Source organism: Ornithorhynchus anatinus, chromosome 1 (genome assembly GCF_004115215.2).
Source record: "Ornithorhynchus anatinus isolate Pmale09 chromosome 1, mOrnAna1.pri.v4, whole genome shotgun sequence".
Taxonomy (NCBI): Eukaryota; Metazoa; Chordata; class Mammalia; order Monotremata; family Ornithorhynchidae; genus Ornithorhynchus; species Ornithorhynchus anatinus.
Window position 1 is genome coordinate 178,873,974 of NC_041728.1, and position 20,311 is coordinate 178,894,284.

A 20,311-nucleotide genomic window follows, 5' to 3' on the forward strand; every position below is an offset into this window, starting at 1 on the left:
TAAGAGGAGAACCGGGAGAGGACAGAGTCCGTGAAGCCAAGGTGAGATAAGGTATGGAGGAGGAGGGGACGGTCGACAGTGTCAAAGGCAGCAGAGAGGTCAAGGAGGATCAGAATGGAGTAGGAGCCATCGGATTTGGCAAGAAGGAGGTCACGGGTGACCTTAGAGAGAGCAGTCTCGGTAGAGTGGAGGGGACGGAAGCCAGATCGGAGGGGGTCTAGGAGAGAATGGGAGTTAAGGAATTCTAGGCATCGATTGTAGACGACTCGTTCTAAGATTTTGGAAAGGAAGGGTAGTAGGGAGATAGGACGATAACTGGAGGGGGAAGTGGGGTCAAGAGCGGGTTTTTTGATGCTATTGATGCTATTGATGCCTCTTTACTTGTTTTGATATCTGCCTCCCGCCTTCTAGACTGTGAGCCCATTGTGGGCAGGGATTGTCTCTGTTGCTGAATTGTACTTTCTGAGCGCGTAGTACAGTGCTCTGCGCACAGTAAGTGCTCAATAGATATGATAGAAAGAATGAATACCGTGTGCAGAGCACTGTACTAAGTGCTTAGAAAAGTACAATAGAGCAATAAAGAGAGACAATCCCTGCCCACAATGGGCTCACAGTCTAGAAGCGGGGGAGACAGACAGCAATACAAAGAAACAGACATCGATATAAGTATAAATATAGCCCAGGGTCCAGGAGGAGGGCGGAGTGGGCCGGGGGGGCTTGGAGATAGAGGGGGTCTGTCGGTCATCCAGCCTAGTCTCAAGCCCCAGCTCCCAGAGGTCGGGGTCCACGTGAGAGAATTGGCCCCCGCAAAGAGCCTGCAGTCTGCTCAGGGTGAGGGGTGAAACTCTGGGAGAGGGGCAGGCCAGCCTCCTGAACAATTCTTGAAATCCACTCTCCTCCCTATTTCCCCTCGCCCCTCTCCCATGACACCCCAGCTCGCACCCTTCGCTTCTCTCAAGCCAACCTGTCACCCTCGCCACCGTCCCCCCCGCCCCGGCTCACACCCTCACTCTTCACATTCTTTCGTTCCATTCGATCGTATTTATTGAGGGCTTACTGCGTGCAGATCACTATATTAAGTGTTTGAGTACGCTAGAATCATAGAGAGACACATTCCCTGCTCCCGACGAGCTGATAGTCACTGCTCTTCAATACCCTTCTGAAATTCCATCTCCTCCAGAAAGTCCTCCCTGATTCATCCCTCACCTTCTCACCCTTTACCCACCCCTACTCCACTTCACTTCAGCACTTCCCCAGCATCTAAGCATTTCGTGTTCATTCTTTATACACTAACCCACCCCACTCCCTATAATCAATCAGTGGTATTTATTGAGCACCTACTGAGTACAGAGCACCGTATTAAGTGCTTGGGAGAGTGCAAAACAACAGAGTGGGTAGACACATTCCCTGCCCGCAGTGAGCATCCAGTCTAGAAGACTGTACTTCTCAAACACATAGTACAGTGCTGTGCACGCAGTAAGCTCTCAATAAATATGATCGAATGAATGAATAAAAGTCCGTCTCCCAAGTTAGGCTCTAAGTGCCTTTTTTTCATAGTATTTATTAAGCGCTTGTGCCGAGCACCGTTCTAAGCATGGGGGAGAACAAAGTTTGAGCAGGTTGGACACGGTCCCTGTCCCATGTTGGGCTCCCTTTCTAAGGATTTGTTAAGCACTTACTGCATGCCAGGCGTTGTTCTAAACGCTGGGGTGGATCCAAGCAAATTGGGTTGGACACAGTCCCTGGCCCGCATAGAACTCACGGTCTTCACCCCCATTTTACAGATGAGGTAACTGAGGCCCAGAAAAGTGAAGTGACTGGCCCAAGGCCACGCAACAGACAAGTGGCGGAGCCGGGCTTAGAGCCCATGACCTTCTGACTGCTGGGCCTGGGCTCTATCCACAAGCCACTTTCATTCATTCATTCAATCATATTTAATGAGCGCTTACTGTGTGCAGAGCACTGTTGTAAGCGCTTGGAAAGTACAATTCGGCAACAGATAGAGACAATCCCTGCCCAACAACGGGCTCACAGTCTAAAAGCCACGCTGCTTCACTTAACAGTACTATAACACGCACACACCGACACCCAAAACCCATTTTCATTTTCACAATAATCATTTTCTCCACGGGAGCTGTTCTCCCCAAGAAGCCAAATGTACCGATTCACCTCTAACTGCTTTGAAATGTCCTCGACTACAACTAGAAGGAAGGCACTAAACCTTCGCCAAAATTGAATTGAAATGACGCCCCTCCCCTCCCCTCCCTACCCCGAATGGAGGATGCCAAGCCTCAATCTGCAGACCAGACTGGTGAGGCCTGAGATTCCTTGCCCTGAAGAAGAGTTTGAGGGGAGGGAGGACCTGGGTTCGAATCCCGCCACCACCACTTGCCTGCTGGGTGACCTTGGACAAGTCACCTAACCTGTTTCCTCATCTGTAAAATGGGGATTCAGTACCTCTTCTCCCTTCCCATTAAACCATAACACCCATGTGGAACAAGGACCTGACCTGTTTATCTTGTATCTACCCCACCACTGAGCTCAGTGAAGCAGAGATGCAGTGGGGCCTATTGTGTGCTGAGCACTGTACTAGGTGCTCCCGGGACTGGGAGTCAGCGATTTATATTTATTGAGCACTTATTGTGTTCATAGCACTGTAGAGTACAGTAAAACAAAAACAGACCCATTCCCTACCCATAATGATCTACATCAGCCTCCTCTCTGATCGCCCAACCTCCCGTCTCTCCCCGCTTCGGTCTCTTCTTCACTCGGCTGCCCGGATTATCTTCCCGCAGAAACGCTCTGGGCCTGTCACTCTCCTCCTCAAAAACCTCCAGTGGTTGCCTGTCAACCTTCGCATGAAACAAAACCTCCTCGCTCTTGGCTTCAAAGCCCCCCATCCCCTCCTACCTCACCTCCTTCTCTCCTTCTCCATCGCAGCCCGCACACTCCGCTCCTCTGCGGCCGCTAACCTCCTCACGGTCCCTCGTTCTCTCCTGTTCCGCCGTCGACCTCTCGCCCACGTCCCGCCCCTGGCCTGGAACGCCCTCCCTCCTCACAGCCACCAGACAATGACTCTCCCCGCCTTCAAAGCCTTACTGAAGGCCCATCTCCTCCAAGAAGCCTTCCCAGACTAGGCCCCACTTTTCCTCATCTTCCACTCCCTTCCACGTCACCCTGACTTGCTCCCTTTGCTCTTCCCCCATCCTTGCCCCACACCATTTATGTATGTATCTGTAAATTTTTTTATTTCTACCAATGTCTGTTTACTTGAATAGATGTCTGTCTCCCTCCCTCTAGACTGTGAGCTCATTGTGGGCAGGGAATGTCACTGTTTATTGTTGTATTGGACTTTCCCAAGCTCTCAGTAGAGTGCTGTGCACACAGTAAGCGCTCAATAAATACGATTGGAAGAATTGAATGAATGAATGATCTTACTGTCTTGAGGCAGAAGGACCTGGGTTCTAATCCCAGCTTGGCCACTTGTCTGCTTTGTGTCCTTGGGTAAGTCACTTCACTTCTCTGGGCCTCAATTCCCTCATCTGGAAAACTGGGGTTAAAACTGTGAGCCCCATGTGGAACAGGGACTGCCTGCAACCTGATTAGCTTGGATCTACACCCAGTGTTTAGCACAGAGTCTGGCACGTAGTAAGTGCTTAACAGATGTCACAGTTACTATTATTAGAAACCCTTCCCGAGCACCATAATTATTATTATTGTTTTTAGATCAATCAGTGATATTTACTGAACACTTACTATATGCAGAGCACTGTTCTGAGCGCTAGGGAGAGTACAACAGAATTGGCAGTCACATTCTCTATCTATAATGTGCTCACGGTCTAGGGATATCTGCTATCTCAATTCCTTTGTCCTCTCCCAAATGCTCAGTTCAGTGCTTTGCACAAAGTAAGCGCTCAATAAATACCAGTGATTAATTGATTGATTAGATCCCAAAGGCCACCTGACTCCCTGTCCTGAGCTTCTTCTGCTCTGCCTCGTGGCTTCGCTAAGAAGCAGGAGAAAGGGCAGAGAGGATGAGGAGGGGGAACCTTTTTGTTTTGTTGCCTGTCTCCCCCCTTCTAGACCGTGAGCCCGTTGTTGGTTAGGGCTGTCTCTATGTTGCCGAATTGTACTTTCCAAGCGCTTAGTTCAGCGCTCTGCACGCAGTAAGCGCTCAATAAATACGATTGGATGAATGAATGAAGCTCTTGCGAGGTTTGAGATTTTCTGCTGACTGAGAAGCAGCATGACCTAGTGGATAAAGCTGTGTGGCCTTGGGCAGGTCACTTCATTTCTCCGGACCCTAGTGTCCTCAGCTGCAAAACAGGGATCAGGACTGTGAGCCCCATGTAGGACAGGGACTGTGTCCTTCCTGGTTAACTTGTATCTTACTTTGTACTAAGTGCTTAACAAATACCGTCTAAAAAAATATGTATATTTCCAGATCTGTGCGCTCAGATCTGTCAGGCTAGGTCACAAGGTTGAGGAGAAACCATCTCCGCACCTCACCGCCCCCCTCCATCTCTCTACTGAGAAGCAGCGAGGCCTAGTGAATAGAGACCGGGCTTTGGGAGTCAGAAGGACCTGGGTTCTATCCCGGCTCCACCACGTGCCTGCTGCTGCGTGACCTTGGGCCAGGTCACTTCACTTCTCTGGGCCTCAGTCCCTCATCTGTTATAATGGGGCTAAGAGCCCGAGCCCCACGTAGACGGGGACCCGTATCCAACCTGATTACCTTAGTGTCTACCCCAGCGCTTAGAATTGTGTTTGGCATATGGTAAACGCTTAACGAACACCGTAATTAGTTATTATTAAGGACGTCTTCCATTTCTTCCTGCTCTTTCATCGGAGCCGCTCAGCGCGATCCAGACGGGGTGGTGGGGAGGGAGGGTCGGGAACGCGGAACCCCCCGAACCTGGCTGGCCTGCTTGCTGCACCTCTCTAGTCTTCCCTCTCTCCTGCCTTTGATGCTGATGTTCAGAAGACGCCGGCCTCCTTTTCCTCAGAGACCATTTTGAAGCGTCTCCGTTGGGATGGAGGCCCCTGGAGCTTCTGGCAACCGCTCTGACAGGGCAGAAGAAGCAACCCCTCCTCAACACCACCCCCCGGTTTCTACGATTCTGGGTCAGTCGGAGCTCCAAGGGCGATGTCACTGTAGTACTAGTAATAATAATAATCATCATCATAATGGTGGTATTTGTTCAATGCTTACTTTGTGCCAAGCACTATACTAAGCGCTGGAGTGGATACAAGCAAATCGGGCTGAACACGGTCCCTGTCCCATATGGGGATCCCAGTCTCAATCCCCATTTTACAGATGAGGTCACTGAGGCACAGAGAAGTGAAGTGACGTCACTCAGACAGGTGGCAGAGCCGGCATTAGAACCCACGATCTTCTGACTCTATCCACTTGGCCATGCTGCTTCTCGCACCTAGTTGGGGAGACAGACGTTAATGTAAACTACGGGTCGGGGGAACAAATAGAATATGAAGAGATATTGCACTGGATAGGTGTGAGGACCCAGGGATTTAGGTGACATGGACATGCTGAAATGACAATTGAAGGGGAAATAAGCGGCGTGAGAAGCAGTGTTGCCTAGTGGATAGAGCACAGGCCTGGGAGTCAAAAGGACCTGGCTACTAATTCCAGCTCTGCCACTTGTCTGTTGGGCAAGTCACCTCACTTCTCCGTGCCTCAGTTACCTCGTCTGTACAATGGGCGTTAAGACTGTGAGCCCCAGATGGGATATAGACCGTGTCCAACCTGATTAGCTCTTATCTACCCCAAGGCAAGGATGTGTCTTATCGCCTTATCTGTTCATCCTTTACCCCAAATAGCTAATGAGAGAAGTCGGATTGGATGAAGACGAATGGGTAGGAAAGATTGGAGAAAGGAATATCAACAACCTTCGTTATGCTGATGATATAACCCTACTAGCAGAAAGTGAGGAAGATTTGAAGGGCTTATTATTAAAAGTTAAGGAACAGAGCAAAAAGATGGGCCTACATTTGAATGTCAAAAAAAACCCCAAAGAATATGACAACTGGAAGTTTTAACACATTTGTAGTGGATGGAGAGAAGATTGAAATAGTTGACAGTTTTTCTCTCCGGGATCGGTAATCAACAATAAAGGAACCAGTAGCCAAGAAATACGCCGAAGATTAATGTTAGGGAGACTTGCTATGAAGAGCCTGGAAATAGTCATGAAACGTGCCGATGTAACAATTGCCACAAAAATACAAATTGTCAACTCTGTGGTGTTTCCAGTGACGATGTATGGATCAGAAAGCTGGACAGGGAAAAAAACAGGATAGAAAGAGCATCGATTCTTTTGAAACGTGGTGTTGGAGAAGGCTTTGGCGAATACCACGGACTGCCCGAAAGACAAACAAATGGATTTCGGAGGAAATTAAACCGAAGTGTCTTTGGAAGGCCAAATGACTCGACTTAGATTAGCATATTTTGGACACATAATCAGGAGGATTGATTCTCTGGAGAAGATACTAATGCTAGGAAAAGTCCAGGGAAAACATGGAAGAGGCAGACGGGCAGCTAGATTTATTAATTCGTTCATTCATTTAATAGTATTTATTGAGGGCTTACTAGGTGCAGAGCACTGTACTAAGCGCTTGGAATGTACAATTCGGCAACAGAAAGGGACAATCCCTGCCCAATGACGGGCTCACAGTCTAAACGGATAGAGACCATAACAAAGATAATAGAAGAACTGTTAGAAAGGTTGCGGATTACGGCAGAGTATGGAACGTTCTGGAGAAAGCATATTCTTGGAGTCGCTGTGAATCAGAAAGGACTCATCGGCGATTAATAAAAAAAAACCACCCAGAACATATTACAGTGCCTGGCACATAGTAAGCATTTAACAAATACCATAAAAAAATAGGGTGGGAAAATGAGAGATTAATCAGGGAAGGCTTCTTTGAGGAGATGGGATTGTAAAAGGTCCTTAAATATGTCGAGAACAGTGGTTTTCCAGATATGAGGTGGGAGGGAGTTTCAGGCTGGAGGGAGGGCATGAGCAGAGAGGGGTCTCTTAGACGAAAAGGGTAGACAATAAGTAGTTTGGCTTTAGAGGAGCAGTGCCAGTGAGTCAGGCAATTGCATTTATTGAAAGCTTACTTTGTGCAGAGCACTGTACTGAGCGCTTGGGAGAGGACAATTCGACAATAAAGAGAGGCATTCCCTGCCCACATTGAGCCTAGAGGGAGAGTCAGACATTATTATTATTAAATAAATGACAGAGTTGGACATAAGAGGTGTGGGGCTGGGAGAGGGGGATGAATAAAGGGAGCGAGTCAGGGCGACGCAGAAGGGAGGGGGAGAAGAGGAAAGGAGGGCTCAATCAGGGAAGGCCTCTCGGAGGAGAGTGTGTGTGGGCTGGGCTGTAGAAGGACTTCAGCGAGGTGAGCGGGGAGGGAGAGCGCTGATTGAGGGCTTTAAAGCTTATGCTAAGGAGTTATAGGAGTTATACCCCGATCTCACCTATCTCGCCTCATAGAAGCAGCATGGCCTAGTGGCTAGAGCACGGGCCTAGGAGTCAGAAGGTCATGGGTTCTAATCCCGGCTCCTCCACTTGTCTGCTGTGTGACCTTGGACAAGTCACTTCACGTCTCTGTGCTGCAGTTACTTCATCTGTCAAATGGGGATCGAGACTGTGAGCCCCGTATGGGACAGGGACTGTGTCCAACCTGATTTTGCTGTACCCATCCCAGTGCTTAGTACAGTGCCTGGCACATAGTAAGCACTTAACAAATACCTTTATTAAGCACTTAGTACAGTGCTCCGCACACAGAGAGTGCTCAATAAATACCATTGAATGAATGGATGACCCCTTTCCCACGTCCTCCCCCTAACCTGGAGCTCCCTCACCCTCCGTACCCACCAAAAAACCACTCTCTCCACCTTCAGACCATTATTAAATTCCCATCTCCTTCAAGAAGCTTTCCTGGATTAAATCCTCTTTTCCCCGACTCAATCTCCCTTCTACATCATCTATGCATTTGTATCTGTGACTTATGGATATTTGGATATTCTCTCCACCTCACCGCACTTCGTGTGCATATCTTAAAATTATATATTATAAATTACCGATTTAGTCCTTTATTGTCTGTCTCCCCCTCTAGACTGTAATTTTGGCAGGGAGTGTGTCTGCTAATTCTGTTGGATTGTACTCTCCCAAGCGCTTAGTACAAGTGCTCTGCACATAGTAAGCGCTCAGTAAATATCATTGATTGACAGAAATTTCTGTTTGATGTGGAGGTGGATGGGCAACCCACTGCAGGTTCTTGAGGAGCGGGGAGACATGGACAGACTTTTTGTAGAAAAATGATCCAGGCAGCAGAGTGAGGGTAAGCGCTTAACAGATGTGAGCCCGTTGCTGGCACGGAAAACTCTCTGTCTGTTGCCGAATTGTCATTCCAAGTGCTTATTACGGTGCTCTCCACACCAGTTAAGCGCTCAATAAATAGGATGAATGAATACCATCATTATTATTATTAATAAGGGTGGAGTGGATGGGGAGTTCTAGGTAATAATAATAATTGTGTGTTTTGTTAAACGCTTACTATGTGCCAGACACCGTATTAAGTGCTGGGGTAGGTACGAGATAATCGAGTTGGACACAGTCTCTGTTCCACATAGGGCTCACAGTCTTAATTCCCAATTTAGAGATGAGGTACCTGAGGCCCAGAGAAGTGAAGTGGCATGCCTCAAGGACAAATGGGTCAGGGGTAGGAATTTCAGAACAAATACTGCAATTATTAATAGTAGTAGCTGTCATGGTAATAATATCAGCAGTATTAGTAACCATAGTAGTAATATCAGCAGCAGAAGAACTTACATCCAGATATCTAATTTATTTATATTATATTTACATTATTTATTTCCATTTATGTCTGCCTCCCCTGTACTGTAAGCTCGTTGTGGGCAGGGAATGTGTCTGTTTATTGTTCTGTCCAACTTGATTTGCATGTATCCACCCCAGCGCTTAGTGCAGTGCCTGCCACATAGTAAGTGCTTAATAAATACCATTATTATTAATTTATCATTATTATAAGGGTTCTTTTGACTCCCAGACCATGCTCTATCCACTAGGCCACGCTGCTTCTCTGTTGTGGTATTTGTTAAGTGCTTAGTCTGTGCCAGGCACTATATGACGTGCTGGGGTAGATGTGTGTGTGTGCCAGCCTCTTCTCGTGCCCAGAAGCTCCAGCCCAAGTGCTCTGCACATAGTAAGCGCTCAATAAATACGATTGAATCAATGGCCCAAGTGCACACGATGAGGGGTACATGCCCAAACCAATCGAGGCCCACCCCCTCACCTTGCACGTAGACACATCCACGTACAGACTCGTATATCCAGGGGCACCCACATCTGCTTCCCCCTACTCCTCCAGGAGGCCTTCCCTGACCGAGCCCTCTTTTCCTTTTCTTCCGCTCCCTTCTGCGTCACCCTGACTCACTCCCTTTCTTCATCCCCTCTCCCAGGCCCCCACCCCACTTATGTCCCCATCCCTCATTTATTGATTTCTATTAATGCCTGTCTCCCCCTCTAGACTGGAAGCTCATTGTATGAGAAGCAGCGTGGCTCCCTGGAAAGAGCCCGGGCTTGGGAGTCAGAGGTCATGGGTTCAGATCCCGGCTCTGCCGCTTGTCAGCTGTGTGACCGTGGGCAAGTCACTTCACTTCTCTGTGCCTCAGTTACCTCATCTATGAAATGGGGATTAAGATTATGGGCCCCACGTGGGACAACCTGATCACCTTGTATCCTCTCCAGCGCTTAGAATAGTGTGTTGCACATAGTAAGTGCTTAACATTATTACTTCCACTAAGTCACGCTATTTCTCTGTTTGTGTTCCCCTAAACACACCGTGGGCTATGACATTCTGGAGAGAACGTGTCCCTGACTTAGAAATGACTCGATGGCAATAGAAGAAGAGAAACACACCGAGCTGCCTGTCAAATCAATGGTAGTTTGCAGGCTTCACGCCTCCCAACCTCCCCTGGTAACTGCACTTCCCCTCTTGATTTTGCCACCTCCTTCTCCTCACTCAACTTCCTTCTCCTGGAAGTTCCTCCCTCCTCCCCGGATCGACCCGACCACAGCTCTCTCCACTTTAAAAATCCTCCTAAAGCCCAGGTCCTCCAAAAGGCCTTCCCTGACTCAGCCCTCATTTCCTCTTCTTTCACTCCCTTCTGCGTCACCCTGACTTGTTCGCTTTATTCATCCCCCCCTCCCAGCCCCTCAGCACTTATGTCCATATTAGCCGTTTATATATACTGATGTCTCTCTCCCCCTTTAGACTGTAAGCGCTTTGTGGGCAGGGAATGTGTCTGTTACAGTGTTGAATTGTGCTGCTTTGTGCGGTGGACAGTAATTGTCTGACGGATAGTTGGGTGGGGGTTGGGGGGAATCAAGTAACTAGTAGATACAAGACAGACCTATTGTACTCTCCCAAACACTTACTACAGTGCTCTGCACACAGTAAGCGCTCAATAAATACCATTGATTGGTAAATCAAATCAGGCGGAGTCCCTATTTGACAATGGACTCACAATCCAAGTAGAGTTTTTACAGATGAGGAAACTGAGGCAAAAATAGGCTAAATAAATTGCCCGAGGTCACCCAGCAGGCAAGTGGAGCAACTGGGACTAAAGCAAAATTATTCTTCTTTGACCATTTTTTTTTTCCTTCTAGGTAAAATGATCTTGTCTAGTTCTGTCTCATGGACAGTTGAAGAACTAACCACAACCTGAATCAAAATACTCCACACCCACATTCATACCCATCTATCTACTACTACTAATAATAATAACGATACTTGTTAAGCAATTACTTTGTGGCAAGCACTGTTCTAAGGACTGAGGTAGATACAAGTGATCAGGTTGACACAGTCTCTGTCCCACGGGGCTCACACTCTTAATTCCCATTCCCAGATAACTGAGGCACAGAAAAGTGAAGTGACTTGCCCAAAATCACACAGCAGACATATAGCGTGGCTCAGTGGAAAGAGCCTGGGCTTGGGAGTCAGAGGTCATGGGTTTGAATCCCAGCTCTGCCACTTGTCAGCTGTGTGACTGTGGGCAAGTCACTTTACTTCTCTGTGCCTCAGTTACCTCATCTGTAAAATGGGGATTAACTGTGAACCTCACGTGGAAAAACCTGATCACCTTGTATCCTCCTCAGCACTTAGAACAGTGTTTTGCACATAGTAAGCACTTAACAAATGCCATCAATATTATCATTATTATATCTCTACTTCTTAAATGCACGACATTCACCCCATCCTCAACCCCACAGCACACTTACAAACCAATCCTTTCAGTCTGTCATTTCCCCTATCTGCAATTTTATTTTAATGTATGTCCCCCTAGCACTCCCAAGCCCATGCTCTTTCCACAGAGCTACGCTGCTTCTCTAATAATGTTGGTATTTGTTACGCGCTTACTATGTGCCGAGCACCGTTCTAGGTGCTGGGGTAGATAAAGGTAATCACGCTGTCCCACATAGGGCTCACAGTCTTAATCCCCATTTTACAGACGAGGTCACTGCGGCACAGAGAAGTGAAGTGATTTGCCCAAAGTCACACAGCGGACAAGCGGCGGAGCTGGGATTTGAACCCATGACTCCAGAGCCTGGGCTCTTTCCACTAAGCCACGCGGCTTCGGATGCTACAGATATCTCTGTAGAGGTCAGGGACTCAGAGGGAATGAAGTGAAAGGGATGTGATATTAGGTCGGGGAAGGCCTCTTGGAAGGGATGTGGTATTAGGAAGGTTTTGAAAGTAGGGAGAGCGATTATTCGTCAGATATTTATTCATTCATTCAATCATATTTAGTGAGCGCTTACTGTGTGCAGAGCACTGTACTAAGCGCTTGGAATGTACAATCCCTGCCCAACATGGAGCTCACAGTCTAAAAGGGGGAGACAGATGACAAAACAGAACAAGTAGACAGGATATGAAGGGGGAGGGAGTACCAGGCTAGAAGGAGAACATGGGAAAGGGGTCGGCGGCGAGAGAGGAGATTGAGGTGCAGTGAGTAGGTCGGTGTTAGGGAAGCCAAGTGTGCAAACTGGGTTGTTGTAGGAGATAAATGAGGTGAGGGAGGAGGGGTCGAGCTGATTTGAGGGCTTTAAAGCCCACGGTGAGGAGTTTCTGTTTGATGGGGAGGTGGACGGACAACCACCGGAGGTTCTTAAGGAGTGGGGAGGCACGGACTGAACTTTTTTGTTGAAAAATGGCCTGGGCAGCAGAGTGGAGTATGGACCGGAGTGGGAAGAGACGGGAGACTGGGAGCTCAGCAAGGAGGTCGATGCGGTAATCAAGACGGGAGAGGATAAATGCTTGGATTAACGTGGTAAGCGATTTGGCTGGAGGGAGAGGGTGGATTTTAACGATGTCGTGAAGGTTGAACTGACAGGATTTAATAATGTCGGTATTTGTTAAGTGCTTACTATGTGCAGAGCACTGTTCTAAGCGCTGGGGGGAGATACAGGGTAATCAGGTTGTCCCACGTGAGGCTCACAGTGAATCCTCATTTTACAGATGAGGTAACTGAGGCCCAGAGAAGTGAAGCGACTTGCCCAGTCACACAGCTGACAAGTGGCAGAGCCTGGATTCGAACCCATGACCTCGGACTCCCAAGTCCGGGCTCTTTCCACCGAGCCACGCTTAATGACGGATTGAATATTTGGGTTGAATGAGAGAGGAGCGTCGAGGATAATGCCAAGGTTACGGATTTGTTAGACGGGAAGGATGGTGGTGCCGTCTACAGTGACAGGAAAGGGGGGGGTATGAGTGGGAAGATAAGGAATTCTGTTTTTGGCATGCTGAGTTTGAGGTGACAGCAGGACATCCAAGTAGAGATGTCTCGAAGGCAGGAGGACACGTGAGACTGCACAGAGGGAGAGAGATCGGGGCTGGAGATGCAGATCTGGGAACCGTCTGCATAGAGGTGGTAATTGAAGCCATGTGGGCGAATGATAACGATGATAATAATAATAATTATAGTATTAGTTAAGTGCTTACTATGTGCCAGGCACTGTACTAAGCGCTGGGGTGGATATAAGGTTGAGTACAGTCCCTGTCCCCCACAGTCTTAATCCCCATGCTATAGATGAGGTAAATGAGGCCCAGAGAAGTGAAGTGACTTGTCCAAGGTCACACTGCAGACAAGTGGCAGATCCAGGATTAGAACCCAGATCCTTCTTACTCAAGGCCCAGACTCTAGCCACAAGGGAACGCTGCTTCCAAGGGAGAGGGAGACTAGAAGGGTCTGAGAACTGAACCCTGAGGGACCCGCACAGTTAGGAGGTGGGAAGCAGAGGAGGAGCCCAGCGTGGCTCAGTGGAAAGAGCCCGGGTTTGGGAGTCAGAGGTCATGGGTTCGAATCCCGGCTCTGCCCCTTGTCAGCTGTGTGACTGTGGGCAAGTCACTTCACTTCTCTGGGCCTCAGTGACTTCATCTGGAAAATGGGGAGCCTGACGTGGGACAACCTGATTACCCTGGATCTACCCCAGCTCTTAGAACAGTGCTCTGCACATAGTAAGCGCTTAACAAATACCACTGTTATTATTATTATTAAAAGATGGAGAATGAGCATCCAGAGAGACAAGAGGAGAACCAGGGAAAGACAGAGTCACAGAAGCCGAGGTTGGATAACGTTTCCAGGAGAAGGGGGCGGTCGACAGTGTCGAAGAGAGTTGAGAGGTTGAGGAGGATTAGGATGGAGTAGAGGCCGTGGGATTTGGCAAGAAGGAGGTCACTGGTGACTTCTGCGATGGCGGTTTCAGTGGAGTGAAGGGGCCGGAAGTCAGATTGGAGAGGGTCAAGGAGAGAACTGGAGGAGAGGAAGTGGAGACAGTGGATGAAGACGACTTGCATGTTCCCTGCCCGAAAGGAGCTAATGCTGGGGTAAGTGTCTGCCCCCTTTCTTCCAACTACCTCTCAATCGATCGATTGATCGATCATCTTTACCGAGTGCTTACTATGCAGGGCACTCCACTAAGTGCTTGGGAGAGTACGATGTAACAGTTGCTAGACATGTTCCCTGCCCACAGCCAGCTTACTCTATATTAAGAATAATAATACTATTTATGAAACGTTTTCTTTGAGTCAAGCGCTGTACCAAGTGCTGGAGTAGATACAAGATAGTCACATCATTCATTCAGTCGTACTTATTGAGCACTCACTGTAATAATGATAATAATAATAATAATGTTGGCGTTTATTAAGCGCTTACTATGTGCAGAGCACTGTTCTAAGCGCTGGAGTAGATACAGGGTAATCAGGTTGTCCCACGTGAGGCTCACAGTTAATCCCCATTTTACAGATGAGGTAACTGAGGCCCAGAGAAGTTAAGTGACTTGCCCACAGTCACACAGCTGACAAGAGGCAGAGGCGGGATTCAAACCCGTGACCTCTGACTCCCAAGCCCAGGCTCTTTCCACTGAGCCACGCTGCTTCTCCACTGTGTGCAAAGCACTGTACTAAGCACCTAAGCGTCATCACATCAGTACCTGGGGCTCACAGTCTAATGGGGAGGGAGAACAGGTATCAATCAATTAGTCAATCAATCAACATGGCATTTTTTGAGTGCTTACTGTGAGCAGAGCACTGGGCCAAGCGTTTGGGAGAGTCTAGTAGACACAATCTCCGCTTTCAGGAAGTTTACGGTCTGGTAAGTATCGAACCGCCATTTTACAGATGAGGAAACGGAAGCCCAGAGCAGTGAAGTGACTCGCCCAAGGTCACCAGCAGACAAGCTCTGCACGCAGCAAGCACTCAATAAATACGATCGATCGATTGACAAGCGGCGGAGACGGGATTAGAACCCAGGTCCCCGGACTCCCAGGCCCGGGCTCCTCCTGGAAGCTTGCCCAGAGTGGGCTGAAGGAGGTTGATACAAGTCACTGTGGGTTCCTGCAGTTTGATTTCTGTATTGTGTGTAAAGGGAGGTGAAAACGGGAAATATAAATCGGGCCAGGCTATTTGTAGGGGGCTTTCTTGGCCGCTTGCCTGCCATATGGCCTTGAGCGAGTGACTTGCCTTCATAATAATGATAATAATAATGGTATTTATTAAGCACTTACTATGTGCCAGGCACCGAACCAAGGGCCGGGATGGATACAAGCATATCGAGTCGGACGCAGTCCCTGCCCCATATGGGGCTCACGATCTCAATCCCCATTTTCCGGTGGAGAGAACTGAGGTCCACAGAAGCGAAGTGACTGGCCCAAGGTCACACAGCAGACAAGGGGCGGAGCCGGGATCAGAACCCCTGACCTTCCGACTCCCAGGCCCTCTCTCTATCCACTACGCCGTGCTGCCTCGGCGTCTTCCTCTGCAAAATGGGATACCTGTTCTCCCTCTCGCGAAGGCCACGGGCCTAGTCCCCTGTCACCCCCTGACAAGAAGCCCCCACAGCCTCCGCCCTCCGCCACCAACCCTGCCCATGGCGGGGCGGCGGGGGTTGTTGTTAGGGTTACTGCCTCCCAGCCCTCCCCCCCCGGGGGCTCTGGGGCGCGGGGAGGTGGGGGGTGAAGGGGGGAGGGGGAAGAGGAAGGTGGGCAGGAGAGGCCTCCATCCAACGGGGCTCCTGCTTGGGAGTCGGAAGCTCCCCTTCCTCCCTCCCTTCCTCCTTCCTCCCTCGCTCCCTGCCGCTGCTGCCCGGTCCGGTGCGGCGGGGCCCGGCCTGGCCCGCTTCCCGGGAGATGGATGATTTCCCTCCGGGCCCCTGAACGGATCCATCCACCACAGACTCCCCCATCCTCCACCACCGCCACCACAGGGGCCAACCAGGCTCCCTCCCTTGCACGCATGTGCGCACACACACACACACACACACCCCCCCCCGCACAACCACACATACCGCACACCACACACACACTCTACACCAAACAGAAACACCATTCGCATCCCCCCCCCATCTACACTCCCCACAGAGACACACATGCCACATTCCCCACGCAATTATACATGCCACACATACCACACACACACACACACACACACTACACCACACGGCACAGAAACACCATTCACATCCCCCCCACATCCACGCCCCTCCACCTAGACAGACACGGCATATTCACTACCAAAATACACAGACACGCCCCCCACATATGGATCACACAAACACACATATGCCCCACCACCCAGACACCCCCACACGCACGCCCCCCAACCCCCCCCCCCCACTACACTGACACAGCAGGCACATCTCCCACAGACACGTACCATATACACCACACAAACACACAGTCACCCCCCCCCAGGTATAACACACGAGCGCGCATACCCCACCACCCGAACACGCACACACCACATCACACACTACACCGACACAGCGTACACATCTCACGCAAACATACGCACCATATACACCACGCCCACAGACACACCTTCCATATGTGTACCACACAAGCACACACATACCCCACCCCCCGGACACACACACCACACCCCCCACCACACTATACCGACACATCTCACACATACACATTCACAGACACACCCGGACACACACACCACACAAACACACAGACACACACCCAGGACATGTCTCCCCCTAAAACGCTATACAGACAGAGCATATAAAAGCACCACACACAGTCCTGGACTTTTACCCCATCCAGGACTTAGAGGAGAGAGCCATGAATTGCAACTCAAACCAGCCCTGAGGGACGGGCCAGGGGTGAGGGGAGTGGGGAAGTGGGGTGGCATCTAGATAGCAGATTTGGCACGGTTCCCTCCGCTGCCACCAGGCAGCCTGCCTGCCTGCCCTCTCTGCGATGAGATGCAACGACCATCCAAGAAGCCCTTGGCCTGTCCTGAGATCTTGACCCTCAGGTAGGCCTCATTTGGTCCCCAGCCAGGTCCGGCCCAGCGCCCGGCCCGGGCCGGTGGACCTGCCGATTGGCTTGTGCCCCTCCCCGAGGGTTTAGGGGAGGGCAGCGCCGGCGGGGTGGAGGCCCAAGTCAACCCGGGCTGGCGGGTGGGCGGCCTTCCTTCCTGCCACTCACTGACACCTGCACCTGTTTCTGGACTCTTACCTGCCCCCTGCTCATCTTAAACTATCCCACCCCCGCCCCTGCCCCTAGCGTGGCTGCCCTCCCTCCCTGCCCCCGAGGGTCCATGCCCCTGCCTCCGATTGGGGCCATCAGCCCTCCCCACCCCTGGAGGTCATTCCTCTTCCTCCGACTGGGGCCATCCATCTCCCCGCCCGAGGGTGCCTCCCCGGCCCTCCGGCTGGGACCTCGGGATCCTCCTCGGCCTGTGAACGGACGGTCACCGGAGAGGCTGCCGCCGGGCCCCGTGACCAGGTGGCATGAAATAACCCCAGCCCAACTAGAAGCGGAGAGCAAGAGCCCGGGGGAGGGAGCGGGAGGGACTGCCTGGGAACCCCCTCCCCGCAGATCTGGCCGAGATCTGGACGGCGGAGAAGTCGAGGCCAAGAATGAGCACGAGTAAGCGGCCTATTCCCCTGAAGAGGTGGGCTTCATTCATTCACGCGGTTGTATTTATTAAGCGCTTACCGTGTGCAGAGCACTGCACTAAGCGCTTGGGAGAGGACAACCACACAGTAAACAGATCATATTCACTCCCCACAACGAGCTGACGGTCTAGAGCTGTTGAACGAAGCAGCCACAGTGGAGACCAACCGACTCCACCCACCGGCAACTTTCTGTGGCTGCTTCTTCCTGGGTGGTGGGCAGAAGAAACATAATAATCGAGAAACTGGAGGATTTTTTTAAGTGCTTATTGTGTGCCAGACAATCTACCTGAGCGCTTGGGGTGGGACACAAGCAAATCGGGTCGGACCACAATCCTTCGTCCGCATGGGCTCACAGTCTCCATCCCCAATTTTAGCAGCTGAAGTAACCTGAGGCCCCGAGAAGTGAAGTGACTTGCCCAAGGTCACCCAGCAGACAAACAGCGGAGCCGGGATGAAAACCCAGGCCCTTCTGACTCCCAGACCCGGGCTCCTAGCCATTAGGGCACCGCTGCTTCCCGAGCTGAGCTGAATCTCCCCTATTCCACAGGTGGGAAGATCGAGCGACCGGAGGGGAAAGGGGCCTTAGGGGGACGTTGTCAAGGTCACCCTGCAGGTCAGAGGCCTCCCAACTCTCATTCAGTCATTCGATGGTGTTTATTGGAGAGCTTTTTGTGTGTACAGCGCTTGGAGAGTAGCGTGGGCTAGCAGAAAAGAACATGGGCCTGGGAGTCGGAGGACGTGGGTTTCTAATCCCGGCTCTGCCACGTGCCTGCTGGGTGACCTTGGGCAAGGCACTTCACTTCTCGGGGCCTCAGTTACTTCGTCTGGAAACGGGGATGGAGACTGTGAGCCCCGTGTGGGACAAAGGACCGTGTCCGACGCCGATTTGCTCGTGTCCAGCCGGTGTTAGTATACGAGAAGCAGCGTGGCTCAGTGGAAAGAGTCCCGGGCTTGGGAGTCAGAGGTCTTGGGTCCTAATCCCGGCTCCGCCACTTGTCAGCTGGGTGACTTGGGGCAAGTCACTTCACTTCTCGGTACCCTCAGGTGACTTCATCTGTAAATGGGGATGAAGACCGTGAGCCCCAAGTGGGACAACCTGATGACCTTGTATCTACCCCAGCGCTTAGAACGGTGCTTGGCAGATAGTAAGCGCTTAACAAATACCATCATTATTATTAGTGTCTGGCACACAGGGACGGGAACTGGGTCCAACCCGATTACTACTTCGTATCTGCCCCGGCGCTCACAATGGTGCCCGGCACATAGTAAGCGCTAACCGAATACTGCAATTGTTATTCTTATTCTTCTTACAACAGAGCCTTAAAAAGGCACCTCCCCTGCCCACCGCGGGCTTAAAAGTCCAGAGGGGCGTAGACAGACATTCATAAGGAGAAATGACTGACAGATGTGGACCTCGGCGGTGCGGGGCTGGGTACAGGGGAGGATGAACAAAGGGAGCGAGTCGGGGCGGCGTGGAAGGGAGCGGGGGAAGAAGAGCCCCTCGTCCAGTAGGGTCCGTCACTATCTGTTGCCGAATTGGACTGCCCAAGCGCTCAGTCCAGTGCTCTGCACACAGTGAGCGCTCGACACCCAGGATCGAATGACCGAGAAGAGGAAAGGAGGGCTCAGTCGGGGAAGGCCTCTGAGGCGGAGGAGGTCGTGCGCTCTTTCCGGCAGGGTGGCGACCCCTCTCCTCCTTCCCGCTCGCTCGAGGGCCGGGGCCAGGGCGGGCGAGGACCGCCGGGACCTATCTGCAAGGCTGCGGGGAGTCGGGGGGGACTGACCTGCTCGGGCCCCTGGAAGCAGATCCTGCAGAGAGGCGTCCTCATGCCACTGTCCAGCGGGCTGCCCAGCGAGCCGCCGTCCCCGGCCCGCCCCTTGCCCCAGTCGTCCGAGCCGGGGCTGCTGCTCGCCAGGGAGGTCGGGGGGTCGGGAGGACCCGGGGGCGTGGGGACGGCCCCGGGGTCGGCCGCCAAGCCGGGGGGCTGGGGGTCACCGGTCATGGGCGGCGCAGCACGAAGGCCTTCAGGTCATCCAACCGGGATGGGGTTGGGTGGGTGGGTGAGGATGGGGGGGGGGGTCTTAGCATGGACCCCGCTGGAGGTCGGGGGGGGTCCTCTGGGCTTCCCTTCTCCTCCTGCTCCTCTCCCACCCCCGGACCCTCCCTCCTGCACTGTCCGGGCCTCGGGTCGCCCCCGGAGACCACCACCCTGCGCCCCTACGAAGCCTCTCCTGCCTCCTTTTCCCCCAAAGCTGCCCTCGGTGCAAGGCGGGGGGACAGTGAGGAGGGGGCGCCCCTCTGCCGGGGGCGGGGGGAGGTGGGGGTGGCCTGTGGGCCTCTCTGGCTCTCTTTCTCTCCCTCTTGGAGGATGCCGGGGTGGGGACAGGCAAGGACGGAATTGGAGCTGAACTGCAGGAAAGTCCTCCCCCCCCTTTTCTCGGAGGGGGTCCCCCCTCCAAAAAAACGGGGTGTAGGGGGGGAGGGGGCTGGGGGAAGTTTGCAGCCAGAGGGAGGAGGGACAGGGAAAAGCCCCCGGGAGCGCGGGAAGAGGGAGCTGGGCCTCGCGCTTCTGCTTGGCAGGGGCGTCGGGACACGCAGAAAAATCATGGAAAAAAAAGGATCCGGAGAATCAAGGAGGTTTTTGTACTTAGATGAAGGGTGGGGGGAAAAGCACGTTTAATCCCTCAGCTCCTGGCTCCGTCCTGGACCCGGAATCCGGGGCGGGAGGGAGGGCAGAGCAGAGGGGTGTGTGGGGTCAGGGGTCACGGGGCAAGGGGCAGGGGGCAGGGGCAGGG

General features: G+C 51.7%; 1 protein-coding gene across 1 annotated transcript in view; it reads right to left on the reverse strand.

Moving 5' to 3' along the window:
• The window catches only part of MARCHF4 (membrane associated ring-CH-type finger 4), a 30,996-nt gene extending 10,995 nt beyond the window's left edge, over positions 1 to 20,001 (reverse strand). Inside the window, exon 1 of the mRNA XM_029049826.1 lies at positions 19,300 to 20,001. Within this exon, the coding sequence (XP_028905659.1) occupies positions 19,300 to 19,518 (219 nt within the window). The 5' untranslated portion in view covers positions 19,519 to 20,001. The remainder of the gene's footprint in view (positions 1 to 19,299) is intronic.
• Positions 20,002 to 20,311: the final 310 nt, after the last annotated feature.